The sequence below is a fragment of the Caretta caretta genome, chromosome 14 (assembly GCF_965140235.1).
Source record: "Caretta caretta isolate rCarCar2 chromosome 14, rCarCar1.hap1, whole genome shotgun sequence".
Taxonomy (NCBI): Eukaryota; Metazoa; Chordata; order Testudines; family Cheloniidae; genus Caretta; species Caretta caretta.
In genome coordinates, this window is record NC_134219.1 from 10,122,724 (window position 1) to 10,148,817 (window position 26,094).

A 26,094-nucleotide genomic window follows, 5' to 3' on the forward strand; every position below is an offset into this window, starting at 1 on the left:
TTAAAAGCTTCACCCAATTTATGAATTTTAACAGGCAAATAAATTTGTTTATGCTTAAAAACCAGATCATTAGTATTAAACTTCCCCAGTGTGTCCCTGCTGTCACAAACTACCCTCCTCCTCCAAAGGGAAAACCTGCAGTGACTAAAAACGATGACAGTAAAGGGTATTCCACAGCTGATCAGTCAGGGAACATCTCTAGTAGGTGCGGCTGAATGCTACGTTAGACACCGCTACTGCTCTTGTATGTGTTGACTTTTATCGACTTCCAGTTATTTTAAAATTTATTCTCCTTTCCTCTTCACCCCTGCCACACACCCTTATTGTTTAGCTAGGATAAAACATAGTGGCTATAATACCTCATGCTTCAGGGCATAAGCCAACCACTAACTCTCTGGAGTCAGGCAGGAACTTCCCCTATGGGTGAGTTAGTTTATCATATCCCATTGGTGTTGGGGTCCCCCGCCACATTGTACACTGAAGGAGCTGGTATTTGGCCACTCTCAGAGACAGGATACTGCGCTAAAGGACCGTTTGTCTGATCTAGTCTGGCAGTTCTATGTTCTCCTCAAAAGACTTTAAAATGGAGTTTAATGTAAACAATGTTGTGGGATTACTTTATGAGAGGGCTGCATATATGTATTTAATATAAAAAGTGCCATCTACTGGAATGTAATAAGTGGCATTGTTCATAATGTAATAGGCTCAGTAAAGTTCTTATTAGGCACTGAAACTGGTTTCCTGAATCCAGTTCTTAACATACTGTCAAAAGCAACGATGGTGTAAGTCCTCCCCCATAAATAGCTAATGCCTTCTTGTTCTTTGGCATCCCACCATTTAAACATTTAGCCATACCAGATTGTACTGCAATCCAATCTTACATCTAGAAATGACTGGAAAATGGTTTAAAAAAAAAGCATGAAATTCTTTTTTCAGTTTTTTAAATCAAAATTTGAGATTTTGATAAACTTTGGTTTTATTTTTAATTCCCCCATCAGCTCTACGTGCTGTCTATAACACCGGGGCTCCTCAGGACTTGGATGAATATTGGTGAAGGAAACCTAGATTCTTCAGGAAGTGCTCTTGGTGATGGAAGTTCAGTGCTTGAGTCTGAACCAGTTACCAATGCTATTGTTAGGGATGGTGGGGTTAAGGGGCTACCTGCCATTATTCAGATGAAACAGAAGACAGAACTTGACCATTTGCCATGTAAAATTCAATAGCAGTTTGAGCTAGAAAAGGTACATTAAGGCTGGTGTCCGCGCCTCATTTGGCCTCTAATATGCCCATGTATAGGTAGAACGGAAATCATATTGCTCTTATTTAATATGTCCATTATGACCTATATTTTCAAAAGTAACGGGTGATTGTGGGTGCTCAATTTGAGAGGCCTGATTTTTCAGAAAGTGTTGAGCATCTTCTGAAAATCAGAACCCATTAATGTGTCTCAGGGTGGGCACCCAAAAATCAGTTGCCCCTTTGGAAAATGTAGGCCTGTGTTCCTTGCCTCCTGTCCTAGGGAGTTCAGTGATGCGGGACAGTAGTAAACAGCTGCTGCATTTCACTCCAGAGGTAGTTGAACCCGTGTAGTGGATCAAGTGTTTCCTGGGTATAGTTTGTAAAGAACGCTGTGGTGAATAAATACTCATTTATTAGTAATTACACTGGAAAGAAAAAAGCCTTGGGGAAGTGAATGGATACAAAGCTGCCTTGAAGCTGGTATGGTGAGACCGAGAGCAGATTGTACTTCAAAATCCTTTGGATCAGCACATGGACCTTCCAATAACCACTTCATCCGAATGGCTCATGAGCACCTCCGTCTCTTTAAGCACTGAATCCCATGCACCTTCAGTTCACAGCGATCTTGAAAATGTTAAGTGATTACATTTTTTTCCCCATTTACACTCAAGTCTCAGTGTGAGACGTAGAAATTTATATAGAGCGCTCCTTAAAAAAAAAGCAAAAAAACCCAACACCAAAACCTTGAGTTTCTAGTCACAGCAATTACTGCACCTGTGTGTTCAGCCTTACAGCTCCTGCTGTTGAACCAAACTATCCCTTCTGGGTTGCAGCAGCATCATGAACATTACTGAACTTACACTGCTGAGCTGAACATACCAACTGTACTTGAAAAGCTGGGCTCCCGAGTGTGTGGGAAAAGGCATTGAGCTAAGTTAATTAAACCCCAATGGATTGAATCAGCCTCATGGTTGCTGCACCACAGGGACACCCAATATTTCAGAACAAGCACAAGCCTGGAACGGCTGAGACTGTTGGAGCGAGAGAGGAAACGGCAAAAGCCATTCAACATCTCTCTAGGGGCTTGATTAAAGTAGCGGCAAGGGCTTGTCTAGAAAGAGTTAGTGCACAGCAAGCTGGAGTGTAAACCTACAGCACACTAGCTTGCTGTGCATTAAGTAGCCAAGCAGACCCTGCTAACCTACACGGAGAAGTTTCCTACTGCACTTTGGCGTACTCCTGCTTGAAACAACTTCAGAGGAAGTAATCGGCCTTCAAAAGCTTGCAGGCTAACAGAACTGCTGCCACCATCTACCTTGGGCGATGACTAAGAAAGGGGAAAATGACTCTCCATTGAAGAAACAAGGCAAGTGGCTTGTATCCCTCCCTTTGATCATAACCAGCTGTTCCTCTAAGGGCATGGCTACACTTGCAGTTGTAGAGCGCTGGGAGTTAAACCAGCCTTTGGAAACCGCAGCAGGGAAAACGCTGCCGAGTGTTTACACTCTCAGCTGGAAGCACACTGGCAGGGCCACGTTAGCAGCTCTTGCAAGGCCACAAAGAGCAGTGCATTGTGGTAGCTATCCCAGCATGCAAGTGCCTGCAATGTGATTTTCAAATGCTGGGGGCGTGGGGTGGAGTGTGAAAAGGAGTGTGTTGTGTGTATGTGGAGGGAGAGAGAGTGGGTTTTTGGGGGGCTGAGAGCGTGTCAGCATGCTGTCGTGTAAGTGCAGACAGCAGCAGACCCCCCTCGCCTCTCTCTCACTCGCTCACTCAAAGCAAGCAGCATTCCTCAGTAATGGTTCCTTTGTCCCGGAGCGGATAAGCAGCCAGCTGTCAGAAACGGAGCTTTGAAAGGGCATATCTGCATTCCTACAGCGAGTTCAAAACAATGACAAGAGTGGCCACTTGACTTAAGGGGATTATGGAACGTTTCCGGAGGTCAATCAGAGTGCAGTAAAGCAACACCTCATTCAGACTGGAGCTGCGGTGCTCCAGCGGGGGGCACAGCAAACGTTATTCCACTCGCTGAGGTGCAATACCAACAGCACTGTAGCCGCGGAGTCAGAGTGCTCCACATGCCTTGCCAGTGTGGACGAGTAGTGAGCTAGTGCGCCCAGGGCTCCTTTATTGCGCTGTAACTTGCAAGTGTAGCCAAGCAAGTCACTGGTTCCAGGTTGATTCTTGCCCTCCACACTTTCTGTGCATTGGGCAAGGGGAGAAGAAACTTGCTGCTGTTAGCTACCACTTATATACCTATAAAGTACAGGAGCACATGGCAGTATCTTTCTCCCATTGCTGCTTTTAGGCAGAAAATGCTATAATCCATTACAATATAGCCTTTTATTTGACTTCAAGAACATGTTAAAAAAGGTGACAAGAGCAGGATCAATATATAGATCAGCACAGTTGTAACAATTGGATTCATTATTTAGCACTGAGGGTTTTATTCCCCAAAGCCAGACCATAGAGGTACAAGTTTTTAGGCATCAAATCAACTTGATTCCAAAAGGTGCAGCATTTAAGTGAGATCCACTGGTTTATTGGAAAGGTAGATTGTTTCTGCATTGCCAAAGTTCCCCATAGCACAGTTTCAGCTTATTGAAGCTCTAACAGCAGAGTTCTTGCACGTGTGTTTACATAGCATTACACTGCAAAAGCTGCAAAGCTAATACTCTGAAGTTTCATGGGTGGGGGGGCCACAGCGCGGTTTGCTATTTATTTAGGATTCTGACAACTGGAACAAGCTGCCTGAGTGTCGACAAAAGGGGTCATTTTCAAAGGGGATTGCAGCCGTACCATAGGAATGAAGTGATTTAAATACCTCATTTATGTGATTGTTTTCATTTGGGAACGGGGATAAGTATACTTTATAAAGAATCTCCACTTCAAATTGCAAAGCCAATAGTTCACTGCAAGATGCAATCCAAGATCTAGAAAAATATGGATGGGGTATTTGTTCTGACTTATGCCTCCTCCTTGTCGCTCAAATAACCTTCTCCTTTTCACTTTCTAGGTTGAGGCCAGAAGCTCTTATCCATTAGAACTTTGGCTTACTCTATGAAAAGAAAGTATTGCCACATTGTTTACTCTCATTATATTAAGCATCCATGCCCTTTGAACAATGGGGAAAGGAAGGTTTTACTGAGGGATGGTTGTGTGGCACTGAGTGCATTAAAAAACAAATCTTGGATAATGCACAAGGAAAAGGAGGATCAGGAGTAGAAAGAGTGGCTCAGTATGAACACACATCTCAGTCCAAATTGGATCTGGATCCAAAATGAAGTCCTAGCACAGGCATTCTGCAGCGTCTAGAAAGCAATGTCGTCTGACTCAGATGCCAAGTATCTGTTTAGGAAAAAGCATCCATAGCTTATAGAAGCAGGTTTGCTGCCTAAGGTTGAATCTTTAAAGCAGCAAACTCACCTTAATATTAGTGCATAAACAGACAGAGCATTTGGGCAATGCTCAAGGAAGCGGCTGAGTGTGTTATTTATCAGAGTGAAGGCCCCACAGGAAAAGTCCGTGTGAGCAGTATTGAGGAAGAGAATCACAGTTTACAAATTCAAAGGCAGAATTTCATTTAAGAATAACCATGTATCTCTTTAAATGCCTGGCACATTTCCAAAGTGTAAAAGAGGCTAATTTTCCAAATTGTGATTGTTCCTTCTGAAGTTCAGTTTGTGGCACAAGTTCTGCTGATGCACCGGAGTTGTATATGAAAATCATGCCAGCTGGCATCCATTTCACCAGTGTTTTTGTTGTGTCACCATCCTGACCATTTTCAATGCCATGTCCCCTTGATCGGATGGTACCTACCATAGGGAAAGAGAGTGCATTATTAATTGCTATGCAGAAGCAGACAGTGAGCTCTAGATGTTTCATAGTCACACTAATATTTAACTTGCTTTTCTAGGACAGCCTTCACCTTGCTCCCTGATATTAGTGCATTGTGAGAGTACCTTCCAAGTGAGGATTGCAGTCAGGTAAAGATGGGGAAACAAAGGCACAGACAGGTTAAAGCAGGGATCTCAAACTCGAATCACCAGGAGGGCCACATGAGGACTAGTACATTGGCCCAAGGGCCGCATCACTGACACCCTCTGCCCCCTCCCGTACCCTACCCCTTCCATGAGTCCCCACCCCTGCTCTGCCTCTTCCCACCCCTTCCCCAAAGTCCCCACCCCAACTCCGCCCCCTCCCTGCCCCTATTCCAACCCCTTCCCCAAATCCCCGCCCCTGCCGCGCCTCTTCTCTGCCTCCTCCCCTGAGCATGCAGCTCCCTGCTCCTCCCCCCTCCCTCCTGGAAAGCGCTAAGTGCCTGTAGGTAGGCAGAGGAGTGGGGATGTGGTGCACTGTGAGAAGGAGGAGCGGGGGGGGGGGCGAGCTTGGTGGCCCGCAGGAAATAACTCCGGGAGGGGGGGGGGCGCAGGGAGCTTGCCAGGCCGCAGGAAATAACCCAGGGGTCTCAAACACGCGGCCCGTGGGGCTAAAGTGACTTTCCCAGGGTCAAACAGGAATATGAGGTAGAGCCAGGAAGAGAAAACGGGTCTCCTAACTCCCAGTTCTATGCCTTAAACAGAGGTCCAATCTTCCTCCCAAGTAGTAAGAACTGACAACATTAGAAGCAAATTCCATGTACCTCAAGCAGATATACAGCCATGGGAATGTCCCTACTCAAGAAGCAAGCTTAGGTTCTTGCTCTAGGACTCCTGAAAGTAAACTGGATGGAGTTCAGCGTTTGGATGGTTTTTGTTTCCAAGGTTGCGGGAAGGAAGACAGCAGGCCTGATTCTGATCTCATGCTAGTTTTACACCAGTGGGAGTAACTTTACTGAAGACAATAGATGTACTCCCATTTAAAAGAAAAGCCAGTGAAAGGATAATCGACCCTTTAGTCCTGCTTTTTGGTAGCACTGGTAACATTTCCGGAGGGTCATTAAGGGAGAGGATTTATATGTATTAAGACTTTTCTGCTAAGGAGGGAAATGAATAGTGCAATTAGCAGGGCATGAGGATGGCGGTTACAAATATACAATGAAAGCCTAAAAGTGACTAATTATGGGAAATTCCACGGCAAGACCAAGAAACAGAAGTGAATTAAGATGGCTGCATTCTGAAACTGTTTCCGGCTGGGAAGCTGCTAGACACAGTTTGGTGGTCTTCACCTAGGGCACATCTTCACTGGCAACGTTAAAGGGCTGCCACGGCAGTGCTTTAACGTGACTTGTGTAGTCGCGGCATAGCGCTCTAAAAAAACCCAAAAAAACAAAAAACCCACCTCCACGAGGGGCATAGCTACCAGCCCTGGTGCACAGTCTACACTGGTACTTCACAGCGCTGAAACTTGCAGCGCTCAGGGGTGTGTTATTTCACACCCCTGAGTGAGAAAGTTGTAGCCCTGTAAAGTGCCAGTGTAGACAAGCCCTTAAACAAGCCTCAGAGTGTTGACTGAATAGGCTTCTAATATTTGGAGTTTGCAAGAAAGTGCAATTAAGATTTACCCTCCTCCCATGGTTCTGTATCGTTATACAGAACATAAAGATGACATTTTTCTCAATATAGTAGATACATGTACACTGTGTTACAAAGATGGATGAAATGCAGATTACCGTTCTTTGTTCAAACAATTTAGAGACAGTATTGAATTAAGATCTGATTTTCCATTACCTTATTCAACGGTCAATTAAACCCAAGCAAAGTACTGGGTGTAAAATGCTACCAGACCAGAAAGGCAGCATTTTACAACCTGTGCTCCACACAATGCATAGTTGTTTACACCAGTACAGAGAAATGAAGAATAAGGCCCATTAAGTCTGTGCTGGGTATTATGCAAAGTCTGAGTGTAAGCCAGATCTTCAAACCAGGAAGATAATTAATCAAAGGAATAATCTACATAGTCTGATTTGGGAGCGTTCATGCAAATGTAGGAAAGCATTTAGCCATATTATGCAGGGAAAGCAGACAGATACATCATTTACAACTTGACTAATATTAGGTTTCTTTTGTCTTTTAGCAAATGTGCTATTTACCATGTGCCCAGCCTTTAGAATCCAGTAGAAGGCCAAGTTCTCATAGGACTTATGGAAAGCAGCTGTCTCAGAGGATTCTGGAGATACATACAGAGCCTTCCATTTTTGTTGGCTGAACTGCTTCAGTTTAGGCCATTTCAGTTTCCGAACCCATGCCTCCTGGCCTAAGTTAGGGATAGAAGAGTTATGTTTCATTATTATTTATAGTAAGGCAGCATTTAAAGATCCCAACTGAGATTGGCGTCCCATTATTCTAAACGCTATATGAACAAATATATAGCAAGTATAGTCAGTCAAAAAATTTTGAATGTTCAAACCAAATTTTTTTTGCAACCACAAAAAACAACCACCAAAACTTTTAATTAAAAATTTCAAAGGATTTTCTTCCCCATGGGTCAGAGACTCTTGAAAATTCCAAAAGTTGACCCAGAGGTTTTGATCAGTTCTAACTATAGCAGACAGTCCTGCTCTGAAGAGCTCACAATCTAAATAGACAAGACATACCAATAGTGGGAGGGAAAGACAGACACACAGAGGAGCGAAGCAGCTTGTGCCTGGTTATCTAGCACCCTCTCCTAGAGAGATTTCAGAGTCGCAGCCGTGTTAGTCTGTATCCACAAAAAAAAACAGGAGTACTTGTGGCACCTTAAAGACTAACAAATTTATTAGAGCATAAGCTTTCGTGGGCTATGCATCCGATGAAGTGGGCTGTAGCCCGCGAAAGCTTGTGCTCTAATAAATTTGTTAGTCTCCAAGGTGCCACAAGTCCTCCTGTTCTTTCTCCTAGAGAGAGATGTCTCTGGCAGAAGTGGCAGCATTAGCAACTCCAGCATATTTTCATTCCCCTTCCCATACAACACCCTGAAGCCCTCCCTTGCTACACAAACACTGGCAGGTAGGAATTCCTCAGCTCAGGGGGGCACATCAGACCAATGTTAAGCGGTTCCCACCAGAATGCATGCTTGGGCAAAATAAGCCTCATTCTGGTTCTAAATGTATACCTATACCAACACAAGCACAAGTCCTGCACGTTGCTGGATTCCCTGTCCCAAGGTGGTAGGAATTGAGGCTGTTCAGCACCTTGCAGGATCAAGCTGACAGCACAAGCTGCGATACACAAGCATACATTGGAAACACGGTCTGCATTAGGGCCATTGTTTTGCTGTTTGTTACAGTCATTCAACCAGGAGAGTCTGAAAAGGCAACCTCTGTTCTCAAGAGCAAGCTAGGGAAGAGAAGAGTGTTGAGGCAACAAATAAAGAGACCAGTTCCAGGACATTTAAAAAGGCTATTGTTTTTAAAACCACCGCTCAGTTACTACAGCAATTTATGCTGTAAGAAGTGCAGTTTAATTTTACCTCAAAATTAGCCATTTGTGGCACTCCAATTTGTCTTACCAGTTTTGACATCCTAAATAGCATCTATTTAAAGAATTATTGATTGCTGGGCTGTCCATAAAAAGGAATGGAAAAGGAGAGATTTGGGCCGTCTATTCTTAGCAATTAGGAGCTGAGAGATTACAGCAATAAACTTGGTACAGGAGACTATTTTAATAAAGGAGAAAAAGGAAACAGAATGAAGTCTGGCGGATTTGCTGCAGAGTGAGATATTCCAGCGACACCTAATGTGGACCACAAGTCTTCATTTCACAAGTGCGGAGTCTCTTAAAGACAAGCAAAAACTTTTGAGCAATCGTGATGTACATGCGCTTAAGCTGAGCAAGCAAGTGCTCTTCGGCAGGTGCACATGTCCTTCAACCCCACCTGCTCCAGACTAATCATTAGGCTCACTCATTGTGTCACTTCTGACACCATTATTAATGGTTTCTGTTGTGGTAACGCCCTGAGTCCTCAGTCAGCATTGGGCCACCTTGTACTAGGTTCTGTACAAACACATAATAAGACATGGTCCTTGCCCCAAAGGGCCTGCCGTTCAATGCAATCAATATCAGTAGGGCAGGAGAAAGAAATGAAATCAATATGTCCAATTTTATATATGCACCAGTCGTGTTTTACATGTATAAATATACAGCCACCTGACTGCTGCTTAGTTTGTGGTTAGTGGGCTAATTATGTGGAGGCATCAAGGAAGAAGTAGGTTGTGAGAAGCATTTGAATTCAAAGGAGGGGGGCACTGGCTTTACTGATAAATTCAGAAGGCCTTTCTCACGTAGGGGGCTGCGTGGAAGAAGGCCCATAAATTCTTGTAGGGGAAGTAGACATAATAGGTGAGCAAGGCTAGAGTGGGTGGGGTGATGTGGTCAAAGGTATGGAGGGGCAGAATTGTGAAGGACCTTAAAGGAGAGGGCAAGAAGCCTCCACCTAATCTAATGGGTAAGGGGCATCCAGTGGAGGGATTCAAGTAGGTGTGGCTGTGTGTGGGGGAATGGTTACAGAGTCAGAGCATCAGGCCGGAAAGATGATAACTCAGTTATTTGTGCTTTGGGAGATGAGGGGCCACTTCTTTATTTGTGCTATAAAATACCTAGCACTAGTAAAATAGTTAACAACAAAATATGCCACCAGCATAATCTGTGTTGCTTGGAAAGACATAATAGAAGACAATGAAGTAAACCACATCCTCAGTAAATGGCTAGGGTTAGACAGGAATAACAAAAAACAACAAAAAAAAACCCAGGATCCACCCTTATTGTTGGCTCCATCTCAGGAATAGCCAGGTTGGATTGCTGCACTTGGCAAACTACATAGGAGTTGTGCCATAATATGTAATTCAAGAAGCTGGAGGTAAGCATGGCAGAGATGCAATTAATGCGATCAAATTCTTAGAGTGGGGCAATATCTCCTAGCACCAAGTCCCTGTGATCTGAGGCCTAGCCCAGCATTTCCCTTCAAACTTAATTTCTGCCTTCCAACTCTGTTGCAAAGCAAGCAAGTTTCCAACAGTGAATCCTGTTCCTCATGGAACCATGGTTAGCAGTGTCCTCAGGACTGAGGGACAGATTCTGAGCTGCACCTCTCAAAGGTACAACTCAGAGGTGCAGCCCAACTGGAGGATGGCTGGGGAGACAAAACCATCATTGTGCCTCCCAAAATCTGGTCTGGATTGGGGGTTTATTCATCCCATAGCATAAATTAGAGCAGCCACTGGGGGTTAACTATTTATAGGCTTATCTAGGGCATTTATCACTGTAGTACCTGAGCATCTCATAATATTCATGAATTATCATTGAAAATTCTGAGGGCAGGGAAAATTTATAATCCCCATTTTCAGATAGTGGAGGAGGAAAGGTGGTGAAACTGAGGCAGAGCTGAAGTGGCTTCACCAAGGGTCACATAGGAAGCTTCTGGAACTGTTTGGAACAGAACCCCTCTCTTCTGAATCCCAAGGCAGTGGCTGCACCGCAAGACAGTCCTTCCTCTTAAGCACTTCATGCTCAGTACTAGGATGGGCAAAAATTTTCTGTCTAAACTGTGTTTCAGCAGATTGGGTATTTTGATTGTATGAAGCTTTTCACAAAAAGCGGCTGCTTCATGTAGTCGATTCCTCCCCCCACCTCCCAACAAACAAAATCTACCATGGAAGCAGGCACATATTGTGAAGTTTCATTTAATCTAAATACCAAATGCCTGGAAAACAAAAATATTTTCAATTTGGCTAGCCTGCTGTGGTGCCTCATGGGAATTGTAGTTTGGTTTCCTCACATCCACATTCCTTTTTATGGCTTGGGCTCCCCAGCTGGACTATATCTCCCATGATGCAACCACCTCCCATCACTACCAGGTGAGACTGTGGTGCATCATGGAAGGTGCTGGGTGAACAGAGAGCTCAACCTATAAAGAATGGAAGCATGAGGTACCCGAACTACAACTCCCTGAGGTATCATGGCAGCTTTTCCAAATTAAAATATTTTGGTTTTGGTTTTTGGGATGTGGAAATCAAAAGGTCAACATTTTCTGCAGGAGGAAAAACAAAACAAAAAAAAAGCCTGTTTTCCAAACAGCTCTACCCAATTCCCCTGTTTGCCAGCAGAACTGGTTGCCATGTGGACAGCCTGAGTGTGCAGCTGTTACTTTAGATGGCTGGATGAGGAGAGCCGCACTGACAGCTTCAGCAGACTGTGCTGGAACTATTGGCACATACAGAAGCTTTGCATAATTTACTGAGTGACTCATTGTGCCCATTTTGGTGCCTCTTTTAGGATGTCTCATACCACTGTGTATATTTTATAAGCCACTTGCAACTTCTGAAAGAAACAGTCTTTGTTTAAAAAACTGCTTGAAAGTCACTTTTCAAATCTGCTTTTAGTGATCTTATTTTGCCACAGAAGGGGAGAAAAAAACTGGCCTCATTTACTGCCAGTCACATCAGCACAGAGTTAATGCTCCCAGCAAAGCGAGCTTTAATCTAATTAACTGAGAATTATTTAGGGATAGTTAACTATCCAGCACTGCAAACAGACTTTTCTAAGTCTGTTCAATAGCTTCAGTGGAAAGCTACATGGAAGAAACAGCCATACCCACCTATGCTTGCTCAAGATGAAAGGCTCCCATAGCCTTGTGTGAGCAGAAAGGAAGGGAACCAAGCCCATGGGTCTGACCAGGCTGGGGTAGTCAGAGGGCAGCCAGCTCCCTCGTGTCCTTCCAAAAAACTATGACAGGGACTCTCCAGGGATGCAAAAATGTGTCTGGAATATATGGGCCATGTTGCTTCTCCCAGCAGCAGTCAGGGTGCTCTGCCAAGAGTACTAAGGGACCTCATGGAGGAGGAGCACCAGGAAGCAGTTGGAGGCACTAACCCCTACATAGAGCTGCCCTCCCCTCACTGCACCACAGAATGTGGGGGGGTGGGGAGGGAGGGGAAGGGAAGGAATCTTTGTATTTTGGTAACTGAATTCCTGGTCTCTTCTGGGAACAAACCCAGCTTAAACCCTCTCCAAGAAAACTATAAAGTGAATAAGATCTATGTGTCTCTTTCCTGTGTTCCTGAAAGGGTGACAGTGTGATTTGTAAAATATACAAATGTATCTCAATGCAGAGGAAGGATAGTCCATTGGGAAATCTGGGTTCACTTCCCTGCTCTGCGACAGACTTCCTGTGTGACCCTGGGTCAGTCTATTAGTCCTTTCATGCCTTGGTTCCCCATCTATAAAACAGGGAAAATGGCACTGCCCTTCCCCATAGGGGTGTCATGAGGATAAATACATTACAGACTGTGAGGTGCTTAGGTATTATAGTAGTGGGACCACGTAAGTAATATAGATGGGGGCTTGTACAGGGGCTGCCATACAGATTCAAGTAGAAATGTTAATAACCAGTGTACATCTTTCTCTTCAGAGAGAAGAATAATAATGAATGCTTACCCATGGTGTCCACAATGAGATCCAGCTGTCCGTTATAGACAGTAACGTTGACATTGGCTGCCAGCAGTGCATCCACAATATCAATGACAGGCTTCATGAAGTCTTCAGCCATGTGTAAGAAGACTTCTTCTGACTGACCTATTCATATGGATCCAAACATGAAAGACAGTGCAATTGACTAAGTGTGTCATCTTTAAACTGCGGCATCAGCAGCAGGGCTTGACAAGAGCTGTGAAATACAATTTGTTGCTGCAGAAAAGCAACCACTAGAACGGTACATTCCAGACCACAGTGATCAGTCTGAGTGACTGGAGAGAAATGGAGAATGGCCAAGTTCCACATATACACAGGGGATATCAAAGCAGCACAGCACATGTTTCTAACAGTACTGCACATGCGGATTTGTCAGTTTCCATCTCCCATTACAGATCTGGAAGGGTCCTGGCAGGTATTCAGCATTGCTCTCTAATGTTTCCCTCTGGTTTGATTTACACCCTCCTTTCCCTGAACTCTCACAGCACTGGCTTTCTGGCAGAGGAGAATGGCTAGGAAATCCTTTTGGCAGACTGAGTTGCACAGATAGTTTTCAGCTGCTCAGGTATGAGGCATACTCTCCCTTCCAGGGTGTGCACCTAGTTAGACCCTAGCAGGCTAGAGAGGAAGTCACAAGGACCAGAATCATGCCTATGCCCATAGGCCTGCCCAGTTCCCTGTTGTGGGTTCTTTTTAGGAGCCTGTCCTACAGTTGGGCCCAAGCAGGATGAGAATTTTAACAAGCAAGTCAGGGAGACTTTATGTGGTAGAGCATCAGGACTGCTTTGAACAGACTACAATACTGTGTAAGTGACAAGCTGCCCATAAGAGCCATGTCAGAGGGCAGAGTACCTCCCCATCTGATAGAGTCAGGAATGATTCTCAGCTTCTTTCGGATGGGTCCATTCATCAGGTCACTTAAGCTGTCCTTATGCAGACGTTCGACATGGCGCTGATAAAGTTTAACTGAAAGGAAAGAAAAGAGTTTATTCTGCAGCACAGGGTGTTGGATTTAAAGATGATGGATAGGCACTAAGATGGTATCTGATAAACAAACACCACAAGGCAAAAACAAGTTTTATCAAGGTTCATTCAGTTCAGATCTAAGAAACTCTTTTCTACTGAAACTGCAATAGTACACAGAGAAAGAGACTTGCTGATTTTTAAGAGGTCTACAGTAGAAGATAGAATAGCCTATAGCATGGTCAAAAGATAGATGAGGAACAGAGTCATTATCTTGTTCTTTTTTCTGCCAGTGCATATTGTTCCCAACACTACATTTCTGGGGCTAAGTTTCTGCTTTAGCTAGTAAGCCTGAACATAAACTCTTCTCATCACCAGACAAGTTAGTTTTGAGCTGCAACCACTTGTTACTTTTAAAAGTAAGCAGGGCTCTTCACCTCATCCCTCCACCCCCATCTGTCTCTGGGAGCCAACAGAGACGGTAATAAAAACAATTATTTTATTTCCATGTAAATATTTAAAGGCGATGAAGAAGTGATGTCGTGAAGGCTGATGGAGGCCAGTGTCTAATCAGATCATCTTATGCAAGTGTTTGGAGGACATAATTAGTTCATAGGTTGTGAAGCTCCAGAGTAATGTATTTACTACTGCCCGTGACTAATATCCAGAGTGCACAGGGTGTATCTAGGTGGAAGTATATGCCACAAAAGAGCTGTGGTATATCCCTCAAGAGGATTCTTCAAGCCCTCCCTGTATGGAGGCCAGTAAATTCAGTACTTGAGAACACTCGGCATCTTCGCAAGATGTGGTAGCCACAGACAGTAGCCTACCACCTACAACCACAGGTCTGGGTGCTCAGCACCTCTGCATATCAGGCTCTTGGAAGCTTAACGTCATAAACATGCTCCCCTCAGCTTACTAAGATTGATATTTTCATGTTTCGAGGCTTTGAGATCTGGAGACTTCTTGGCTAGGATGTTATAGAAATTCACGTTGTCCGTGTTCTGAAAGAGTGAGAGAAGAGGATATATCAGACTGGACATTTTATTTCAATAGCTATAAGAGAAACATCTCTCTAACACATGAGGGTTGCACTCTCCCCGCAGACCAGAGAGGTCAATGTTCCCTACTTAAATGGGGCCCTATTCTGCTCCCTGTTCTGGCCCCTATTTTGAGGAAGGCCTTTTTGGAAGGGCCTTTGGTCCCTTGCTCCCCTCCTTTTTGATGATGGATTTTGGGAAAGGGCTTTTTCCAGTTCCCAAAGTTCACATACAACTGTGTTTGAGAGAGAGTGAGGGAGAGCATACACCTTGCTACTGATTTTCTTTCCTAGCCTTGAAGAGGCAGGAATCTCCTGGAATCCCACCACCCCATCCATGGCTCCAGAGACTTTCCACCAGCTGCAGCTATAGCCTCAGTGCCACCGATATCCCAGATGCTCCCTTCAGCTAGGCCTTGCTCAATATGAGGCTTCCCATTTCTCAGTTTCCTCTTATCACATCAGCCTCAGCCATCCCATGTGCTCCCTTTTGATAGTGTCAATCAATATCCGGCATCCATATTCTGGAACAACTGATGCAGCCAATTCATCATATCTAGATGAATCCAAGAACTGTGGATTCACCACATCCCCAATACAGCCAACAGACTGGACATGGACCAGAGAAGAGGTGTGTTTCCATTAAAGTTACTCAGAATTAAAAACAAGACCCAACAAATTTCCCATAATTAAATTTTAAATATTTAGATGTTCTGATGTAGAAGTCAGAAATCATTCCATTGCAACAACCGAAGAGGAGCAGCTCTGCCATCCCTGTTACATACACATTGCAGCTGGGAGGAATGGTTACATGGGCTTGGAGAGAAAGGCAAAAAGATAGCCAAAGTATCGTGCTAGAGCATGAAACGAGGAAGTGAAACCAGCCATGCACAGAACACTAACAACTGCAAGACAGCCAGAAACGAGAAGCAGTTTTTAGCTTAGTCTTTGAGTTTTAGTACAGCATTAGGTGACTTTTTTTTTTTTAAAGTCACATAAGTGAACCATATTACTGTAAAACACCTACTTTGGCCCAACCAAGCAGGTTTTTAAAGTTAAGCTTGAGTAATACCACTGAAGTCAATGGGCTTATTAATGTGCTCTAATTTAAATAATCTGTTTAAGTGCTTTACTCAATCAAAACCTTAGTGTTGTACTGCTTTGCACACATCTGGGCCTCATTCTCCATTGCCAACCACCTTGGGTAGTCATTTACACCAGTGCAAAGAGAGCATCAAATGCTTTCAAGTCAGCATGGTAGCACACGGAGTGCACTGGTGTGAACAACTATACAAGGAGCGGGGTAATAGAGAATCTGGCCTATCTGTACGTTAATAGCAGAGCATTACCTGAATTTGTTCATTTCCATAAGCCATTAGCATAAGTTACTTACTAATCTTGATGCCAGACAGCATTTTCTTACCTGTTCAACTACTTCCTCGGTTTGACTCCAGAGCTCAGTGGCCAGTGTGTATTGCCCTTTATTCACTGCATTCATGACCTTTTTGGCAGCAGCAGTCACCTCCACTAGACCTTGATCATCAAGGAGAGACTGGAATGCAAACAGGGAGAGACCAACCAATTGCTCATGGAAAGAATTTGATTTGAGGTTATAAGTCAATGTCATGCCCTGTTAATTACCAGTATAATTACCAGTATACTGGTTGAAAGCTAACCTAGAAATGGAAGTCCCCTCTTGGATTTAAATTGTATAGTGTAAGGTCTTGAATGAAGCCTTAAAAACCAGAACAATTATTGCAAATAGCAGAGATGGAGTAAATACTTACAGTGCTGTAAAGGTACGGCCCCCAGGAAAGCACAGAATCTAGAGAAACAAAATAGGTTTCAAGCATTTAATAATTTCTCCAACAAAATTTTCCCTCTAAAATAGCAGGAATAATAGTGATGGCAGCATAGAGAGGCAAAGAGAAATTACTCAATAAGGAGGCATTGTCAGATCAAATTTAGTACAAAATTTAGGCATTGAAGCGGTTTACAAAATCTAAACCCACCACCATGACATTAGCTCTCCACATGTTAGCCAATGGAAGCCGTTTAAAGCAACCAATAGACATTTCTCCTGCAGCATTTGCAACTCAAACATTGCAGCACAGCGCTAGTGCATGAGAACACGTAGACAGATTTGTGTAGTCAGTCAATGTTCACCTGTTTGCAAACAGTGCAAGAGGACAAAAAAATATAAATAAGTCAGATTTTTGAGGAGAAGTTATAAGCTAGGGTAGGGGAAGATTGTTTAAGGTAAGCCTATAGCACCCTACTCTTCTAACTTCCCGCATCTAAGTCCAGATCCTCCAATGGGGCTTGCCCATGTAGATCTCACTGCAGGATCAGTACGCTAAGAAATGCTTTGATGTGGTCCTTCATCTCCACCTCTTTCTCCCCAAGCAAACAGTCATCCCAGCTTTGTTGACTATCACACTGCTGTGGCTGGTGGCTTCTAATGTTAGTGGTAAATTTAGAGACGGTTGGTAAAACGCAAACAGTAGTTTAAAAGCCAGATGTGGTGGAAATTTAGAAACACTTAGACCTCCCGATGTAAAGCTCCCTACCTACTGTAAAGGCTAGTAGTAAAACAAGCATTTTCCTACCTGCCATTTTTTAAGTGTGCTTGGATAACATAAGGCCAAACTATTCAAGAGTGGACACTTTTGATCTGCTGTTCAGAGATGCAGGGTTCAGGTGGAGTCATGGGTTCTCAGTATTTCTGAGAAATCATGCCTCAAGCAGTCTCACATTTGAGTTTCACAGTTTCTGGATGCCCAAAGTCAATGGCCCCCAAATCAAGGAGCATGTCAAATCAGCTGCAGTCTTGTGAATCCTTCAGTGGCTAAGCCTTAACTGAAGCATTTTTTTACTGAAACACTTCAGACCTTTTAGTGACTTTTAGGGACACTCCCCTGCCACCCATCTAAAGGAACATGAGTTTGTTACGAGCTTTGTCCTGAGGCCATTTTGAATTTCTGACACCTCTAGACTGGGGCTGGTTTAATTACAGCTCCTTGAAACATCAATGTACATTTACCCTGATTAGATTTCCCGCATTCACTGGAGATCTGCTCCATTTAAAGTCGGTACAGACAGTATTCAAGACAGATGTGGGCTTTTTGGGGAGAGGGAGAAGTTCACAAAAATCCTATAAACATACCTAGAGGAGAAATCCATGAATCTCCGAGAGCAGCCCCAACAAAATTGCACTCTATGCTCCCATCGTGAATAGCCTTTAAAAATAATGTAAAGAGAGCTTTTAACGCACATTTAGGTAAACAAGGATCTTCTACCTAGTTCTTCTCCTTAACCAGCAAATGGTAGAAACAGGCTTCACAATGCAAGATAAGCAGAAATGCCTTTGTGTTACAGGAAACAGCCCTTTCACTTTAACTAGCATCAAGACACAATGACAAATGAAATCTGATGAGAGTCCATTTATGTCCCAAATGACTATCAATTCATCATTGTCACTTGTCTTGGTAAGAGGAGGCTCTGTAAGAGTCGCTGAATTCATTCTTGAATTTCATGGCCTGACAGGATTACCATAGGATAAGACAACAGCACCAGAGGAGGCTCAGGTGCAGAAGGAAGATAGGAAGGGAGTACATGGTTTGCATGTACACTGTATCTATAAAAGCCAGGTATGGAAAAGCTCAAAGTTTTATGAAATTTCTAATTCAGTGTGAGCCTTTGAGAATAAGCTGCTTCTTTCAGTGATCTCGAGTCCTCAAGAGCCTTGTCACTTGTCAGAGACAAATGGTGTATTCAGGGCTTTGTTGCATCATCCGAGTCAAGCAACAGATTCTGGGCTAGAGAATTTATGAGGCAGATTTTCAAAGGCACAAATGAGAATTGGGTGCCCAACTCCTACTGACTTCCAGTGGGAGTTGAGCACCTAACTACTCTGTGTGCCTTTGAAAATCAACCCCAACAAGGCTGCCTGTGGTCTATTTAACCCTGAGACCTGGGGCACAATGTAGTCATTTTCTAGTTATCCACTTCTTAGCTTGGCTAAGATCTTTCTCTTCTACTGTGAAGAAATTTTACTCTAAAAAATGAAAAAGCTTCTACTCAAAAACAAAAATCAACACACCATTAGACCTTTCTTTAAGACATGAGAAATACACATGCCCCCAAGGAAGACGCTGTTATTCACTCACATAGGGAAGGAACTGCTTTACCTTGTACAGCTCTAAAGCGATACCAGCTGCCATCTTTCCTCCATAAGATTCTGAGAAGATGTAGAATGGAATAGTCTGGAAAAGGAAACCATACAATAAGGCTATTAGACTCCCAGCACAATATACATTTTGCCCACCCTCCGCCACCCACATAAAATCCAAACTGCACCTGCTCATCCCTCAAACACTCGATATTTTGTTTGTTCATTCTGAGTTGCACCTAGAGAGGCTACGATCCTACAATGCTGTATGCACAGAGCTTCTTTGTCTTCAGTGGGGCTCACTACAGGCACAAGAATCCACCGGCCTGAATGGAGGATTGGGGCAAGGACAGAAGCACAAATAAATGCAGCTGCAATAGATGTCAATTAGACATCCAATTTCACCTTTAAGTCAGCGGGAGAAAAAAAGGACATTAGTTGTGCCTGCAGGTTTAAAACAAACAATAGGAAGTACTTCTTCACCCAATGCACAGTCAACCTGTAGAACTCGTTGCCAGGGGATGTTGTGAAGGCCAAAACTAACTGGGTTAAAAAAAAATTTAGATAAGTTCATGGAGGATAGGTCCATCAATTGTCATTAACTAAGGTGGTCAGGGATACAACCCCTGCTCTAGATGTCCCTAGCATCTCACTGCCAGAAGCTAGTAGTGGACGACAAAGGATATATCACTCGATGATTGCCCTGTTCTTTTCATTCACTCTGAAGCACCTGGCATTGGCCTCTATTGGAAGACGGGATACTGGGCTAGATGTACCATTGGTCTGAGACAGTATGGCTGTTCTAATGTGCAGTAGCTAGTGGCGTATGCTACTTTCTGGAGAGGCTGTTTTCTTCCTCTGTCTAGCTGTTTACTAATCCTCTCTGATGCCTTGGTTAAAACCACATTTTTCTTTAATGCTATTAAACAAAATTAGAGTTCCTTACCTGGAATTCTTTCATCAACTTGAAGAATTCTTTAAGAAGAACCAGCATATCGGAAGATACAGTGGAGAGATCTTTTGCAAATGCATTACTATCATTTGAGTAACTGAATCCAGTGCCAACAGGATTATCGACAAACAGTACACTGGCTGCCTGCAGCTATACAACCAGGAGAAAGTAGATTTGTATGAAGTCTCCATTCAATTACCAATACGTGCAGATTTCCCCTTTCCCCAGTTTCAGATGTGTATTACAGACAAATTCACCGAACCATGTTTCCTCCACCAAATCAAATGGGTAAGCCTATGCCTAAATGAGCTGCTCTTAGCAGCTGTTTCCCCTACTACCGCATTTTAGGGATAAAGTATTCAAAGATAAGCAAGTTATTGCAAACATGTGGAGGAGGATGGTTCGATACCACTTTAAATGTGTTTGTTGGATTAAAAGTAGAACTACAGAAAAATTTTATCTTGGGACATGCTGAATTTAAGATGGACACTGTACTGCTTGGGGCATTTTTGTCCTGGTCAATTACCTGACTAAGAAAGCAAGGATCTCATCTATAAGTCAATGAATACAAGCTGAGATTACCAATCATAAGCTTTCTACTATACCCAGGTTGTATTTCTTGGTTTCAGTTCTGCATCCAAGGGACCAATTTCTTCAAAGTTCCCAAATCCACAGCCTGAAGCTCCTGGACCTCCCTATGGGGGAAAAACAAAACAAGAAAGCTGATTAGAATCTGGGGAATCAAGTCAAACCAATAGAGTTAGATCGCTGGAGTTACACAGCAATAGTTTGGGTGCTGCATGCTAAAATGCAAAGGGAGCTCCTGTCTTCCTTCATTAGATATATATATGCCCTGTTTGTGGAGAGAGGAAATTAAAAGACTCAATCATTAATCTGTGAAAGCATTTGATTATCTTTAGGCTAGGCAGATACCATGCTGAAGCTTTTCTTCCCATCCAGAGCTGAGCACACTTCAGTGCAGTGGGTTATGGAAGAGTCAGCTACTGAACTGGTGCATGCATAAGAGTCATTTGTCCCCAGGTGCACAGCATGTGCACAACCCATTGCAGAATTAATCTAGAACGTGAAAGACTGAGTCAACTGGTGGATTATATTCACCATTAGCTCCTGTAATATAGTGTCTAGGATTTGTGTGTGTGTGTGTGTGTGTGTGTGTGTATATAATACACACACACACCATTGTCTTGAACTTCTCTGATTGGATAGAACTGGTCTCCACTCTAAAATAAAAAGTCCCAATCTTTTCCCTCTCTCCATACAGAAATCTCTCTAGGCCTCTTATCATTTTCACCAATTGTCTCTGACTTCAGACAGTTGGATCTGCTCTTTAGTTATGCGTTCACAGGGTGCCTAGCACAAAGGGATTGAGGCCACTAAGTGCAACCACAATCCAAAGAATAATGAACTGTCTTGATTTCTGCTACATGCTTCTTGATATAGGATGATCAGAATTAAACACATATTCCAGGTGAGGTGTCCCATTAATTTAGATAATTGCTTGATAACATATTCAGTATTCTTTTCTAACCTGAAAACCTAGTTCAGACAGGACTCAGAGAATAAGTCAAAAGAAAAGGAGTACTTGTGGCACCTTAGAGACTAACCAATTTATTTGAGCATGAGCTTTCGTGAGCTACAGCTCACTTCATCAGATGCATACCGTGGAAACTGCAGCAGACTTTATATATACACAGAGAATATGAAACAATACCTCCTCCCACCCCACTGTCCTGCTGGTAATAGCTTATCTAAAGTGATCATCAGGTGGGCCATTTCCAGCACAAATCCAGGTTTTCTCACCCTCCACCCCCCCCACACAAATGAATTTGTGTGTGGGGGGGTGGAGGGTGAGAAAACCTGGATTTGTGCTGGAAATGGCCCACCTGTTGATCACTTTAGATAAGCTATTACCAGCAGGACAGTGGGGTGGGAGGAGGTATTGTTTCATATTCTCTGTGTATATATAAAGTCTGCTGCAGTTTCCACGGTATGCATCTGATGAAGTGAGCTGTAGCTCACGAAAGCTCATGCTCAAATAAATTGGTTAGTCTCTAAGGTGCCACAAGTACTCCTTTTCTTTTTGCGAATACAGACTAACACGGCTGTTCCTCTGAAACCAGAGAATAAGTCATAGCTCAAAATCTTATTTCTGTGTAGCTAGAATATCATGGCAGATCAGTATGCTGAATGGTACAGAAATCAAGATTCCTTTTAAAACGGCTTTCACAATATCTTACCTGAAGCCACATAATGAGAGGTAATTCCGTGAAATTTTTGGCAGAGTTGTTTGCATAGTAGAGCCACCAGAACATGCTTGCATTGCTTCTGACTGTTACATACCCCCATGCTTCTTTCTGTTCTTTTGATTGCTTTATAACTGCACCTAAAGAAAAGGGGTATCCGATTCAGTTGAGTAGAGTGGGCGTTTGACCAGTCCAAAAATAATTGGTCAACGACAGGTCAAGTATTGTCAAATCGTCAAATATTTTACAGAACTAATTTATTATAACAGTAACAACAGTAATACAAAAGAAAAAGACTTTATGGTCTGCAGTAGGCTAGGCCTTAGATAAATACTTATGTCTAACTACAAAAAGTAAGCTCTTAACTCAGTTATTTTAACTCAGACAAATATGAAACACAATGAAATGAAGATCTAAAAAATGAAAGAATGGCACCATGATGCAATCACAAAGGTAGGTCACTGCCTATATCAGAGCATTCTTGTTAGGATAACTGACGGTGATCAAATAATAGCTGACCAGCTTGCCAAACCTAAATTAGCATGTGAAACATTTGACCTTGAAACATTTGACCAACAGAGACTTGGCCGAGACCCATTAGTTTTAATTTTGGGTGTGGTAATTACAAACACTCTCATTCAAAAATATTTACTACTGAACAAAACACCTGAATTCTGACTCCACACACACTTCCACCCAAATCCTGCAAATATTTAAGTACTTGTATAACTTTGACTTCATCAGGTCTACCCACAGGAATTAACGTTATGCATGTACTTAAGCGTTAGCAGGATTGGGGCCTTCCATTATCTTTACCACCGTTGCAGCTGTCCAAATGCTGGAATAAATTTTCTAGAACACACATGCCTTTAAGTACTTGCAAAGAGCAGGGCTGAAATACTGGTGCCATTGAAGACAATGTCAAGTCTTCCATTGACTGTAATGGGGCCAAGATTTCAGCCTCAGTTTGGTCCCAGTCTTACAAGCACGATCAAATCATGTTATTATAGTATCCAAATATTGTTAAGTTTAGGGCCCTAAGAAAAGTCATCATTAGGGCCTGATCCAAAGCCCAGTGAAGGCTGCTGAAGACTCATATTAACTTCAGTGGGCGTAATCTACTATGGTGTATGATGCAGATGCGTTGTAGGGAGCAGATCTTTAAAGCTTAAACCCCTCCCTAGTCTTCTTTATCACAAAATAGTCACTAGAACAATATGGACTGTCCAGTAACTGAGAAGCAGGTTGGTCAGTAAAGATGCCCTAGTGCATAGTACAGGAATGATTCCATCTATTTTGTCAGAAATTTGGGTTAAGAACTGCTCCACATCTGTGCAACAGCAAGTTAAAGTGCTTGCTTATTCTGAATGGGCGCCGTTTCACTTGGATTTCAGGAGCAGCAGCATGAATGGCCTTGAACGAGCCTACAATCTGCTAGCAGCATTATCAGAATGTTTTGAAAACACTACAAGTAGAGGAAGGGTTACCATGTAGAATGATATTATAAACAGAATTGGGTTAGCCATGTTCTCTTTAGCTCTGAAGTGACTCTTTGATATTTTTCTTGATACTTTGCAGCATCAAGAATCCACATTCATTCTTACTGCCAAGACGGACTTCAGCTCATCAGTTCACATCGTGTCATGGTTTCAAAAATAAGGATAGCACCCTCGACCGGTCCTCAGCATTAGACTGTGTCATTAGTTGACAAGCTATTTGGGACTATTAACATCACCTAAAAATGCTATCTGCTTTGAAGTGCAACAATGCGTTTGCCTTATACTCAAGAAAAAGTCTCTGCTGCCCAATCAAGCAATGACCTCCGAGAGAGAGTTTGGTATCAAGCTCTAAAGACCTAGGGCCCTGATACTACAATTGGATCCAAAACAGCAGACCATGTGCCTATGGGGAGGCCCACTGAAGTGGATGCAAGGATCTGCATAGGATCCAGGTCCAATTGCAGGATAGGGACCTTAATTTTCAGGCAGCTTCACTTCAGGGAATACTCCATTACCCAGTATCAAAGAGCTTGGATCACAGAAGCTGAAGTTGGAAGCCAAAAGGCCAGGCCACAAGAATCCTGTGGTAGGAAGGAAAGTCAGCCTCAAGTAAACTAAAATGTTTGCAATTAAACCACATAAATTTCCCAGTAGAAGTGTGCTTCTAACTTTAAATCAGTTATTAGGAGTTAACTGGGCAGTTGCTTACAATGGTCAACATCGGTGTGTCTTGAAGTTATTTTTCTAAACTCAGGAAAAATCCTGAAGCTGGGCTTGAAAGCAGTTTAACAGCTGAAGTGCAGAGGGGCAGCCTAATTTTTACAAGTCCTTGTCTTGTTTATAACCCCGTAAATGTAGCATTATACAATTGCTTGCAGTAAATCAGAGAGATGCAATTTGAACAAGGAATATTGTTTTTTCAGCTTATTAACTATTTGTTAGTCTCTACGGTGCCACAAGTACTCCTTTTCTTTTTTCCTTTTTGTGTTTTCAATTTATTTTGTTATTGTAAGAACCCTAGCGGTCCAGCGAGATCATCAATTGTATGACCCCTCATCTAAAACCTAGGCTAATAGATCATGTGCATAGACAATTATCTACATAAGACAAACAATGTCTCCCCACCTATATCTTATCAATAGCCCTGACAGTAAGCTCCAAAACGTCTCAGTTACATTATTCTTAGTTTTATCTGAGAAAAGTTTTTAAAGTATTTATCTGAGAATAAACAGCAGAGACTTATCTTCACTTGTCCTGGGAGACCAGGGATGGCGGGGAGGGTGAGAGAATCAGCAGAGTTTAGAGCATTAGATTCCATCTAAATCCTGTTCTATGTAACAACCTGGCATCTTTAACCCACCCCACACTAGGCTGATGCTTTTCAGCTAGGGGCAGTGGACCCTTTTCTCCAGGAAAAAGGTCAGCCACATAATAAACACTGTCACTATAGCTTAAGGGTGCACAGCACAGAGTTCTAAATTAAAGAGAGGCACATCATGTTCAAATTAAAGCACCACCCCCAACCGAAATTTTTTTGACACACCTGATTTTCAAACTTGATCCCCAAACCTACAATCCTGAGGTTGTGCAGACTGACCCATGCAGAGTTCTATTAAAGTCCATGGGGCTCCATGTGGGGCAAAGGGCCATCCACATGTTCCTTATTGAAGGATCAGGGCTTCGGACAGCAGTTCTTATGCATACCACATAAATAAAAGACTGCCTGTCTATCACTTCAGTAATGCAAGGCTACTTTTATGAGAGTAAAAAGAAAGAGCTACTCCTACAGGTGGGTGGGGTGCAGAATACTCCTGCAGCAGATGTATATATACGTTCTAGGACACTGGATCAGATCCCTGACTCACACAAATACTTGCCATTGATTTCAGTTGTGGGTACTTACATGTGGTGAAGTTACATATATTCTTAGGGCCTGACCCTGAACACGCTTGGTAACTTTTTCCATTGCGAAAGACTAAGTGAACAGCCAGAGCGTTCCAAGAAAGGGATTACATAATTAACGTTGCCGGCTAGGCAAAGCTTAAAACAGTGTGAGCCTGGAACAGACCCCCTTAAAAAAGGCTCAGACTTTGAAAGCGCAGTACAAAACTCTCAGCACATCTGGATTTAGATGCTTCTGCCAGGGCCTAGCACAAAAAATATCTGGGGGGTGGGTATGTAGGGTAAAAGGAGGCATCATTCATTCCTTAGTGTTCACCTAACAACAATAAATGCCTGAAAGTTCAACAAGCCATAAAACAGTCGGTTTAGAGCAAGTTTAGGAGAAAGGTGCTTGCCAGTAATGTCCATCACCCCTAGCTTCAATAACTCCTCATGGACACTCAGCCCCCTACCAAACATACCTGAGCCCAACGTCAGCAGGAAAAGCAGCGGGATAACATGTTGGCTAAGCAGCAGCTCCATCTCTGCAGCAACTGGGGAGTTTCCTGACTGAAAATCATATGACTCGGGTCTCCAGTCAGCTGCGTAGTGAAAAGGGAAGTGCTGGCTCTCTGGTTATAAAGGGAGCCGGTTACTGCCCCAGGGCGCCCTCTCTCCTTCCCTGCATGGTAAATACAACAG

The 26,094-nt window shown here is 43.1% G+C and overlaps 1 protein-coding gene across 1 annotated transcript; it reads right to left on the reverse strand.

Annotated features, from left to right (window-relative positions):
* Positions 1–3,567: 3,567 nt before the first annotated feature.
* SCPEP1 (serine carboxypeptidase 1) lies at positions 3,568–26,061 on the reverse strand. The gene is made up of 13 exons (XM_048818945.2): positions 25,875–26,061; positions 22,007–22,152; positions 20,354–20,443; positions 19,743–19,898; positions 18,816–18,890; positions 17,792–17,864; positions 16,413–16,450; positions 16,049–16,177; positions 14,506–14,590; positions 13,476–13,589; positions 12,591–12,728; positions 7,271–7,434; positions 3,568–5,054 (listed from the first exon to the last, which is right to left on the reverse strand). Exons 1-13 carry the CDS (start codon positions 25,933–25,935, stop codon positions 4,986–4,988), a joined length of 1,338 nt encoding a protein of 445 aa, XP_048674902.1. The 5' UTR covers positions 25,936–26,061; the 3' UTR covers positions 3,568–4,985.
* Between the last annotated feature and the right edge of the window lie 33 nt (positions 26,062–26,094).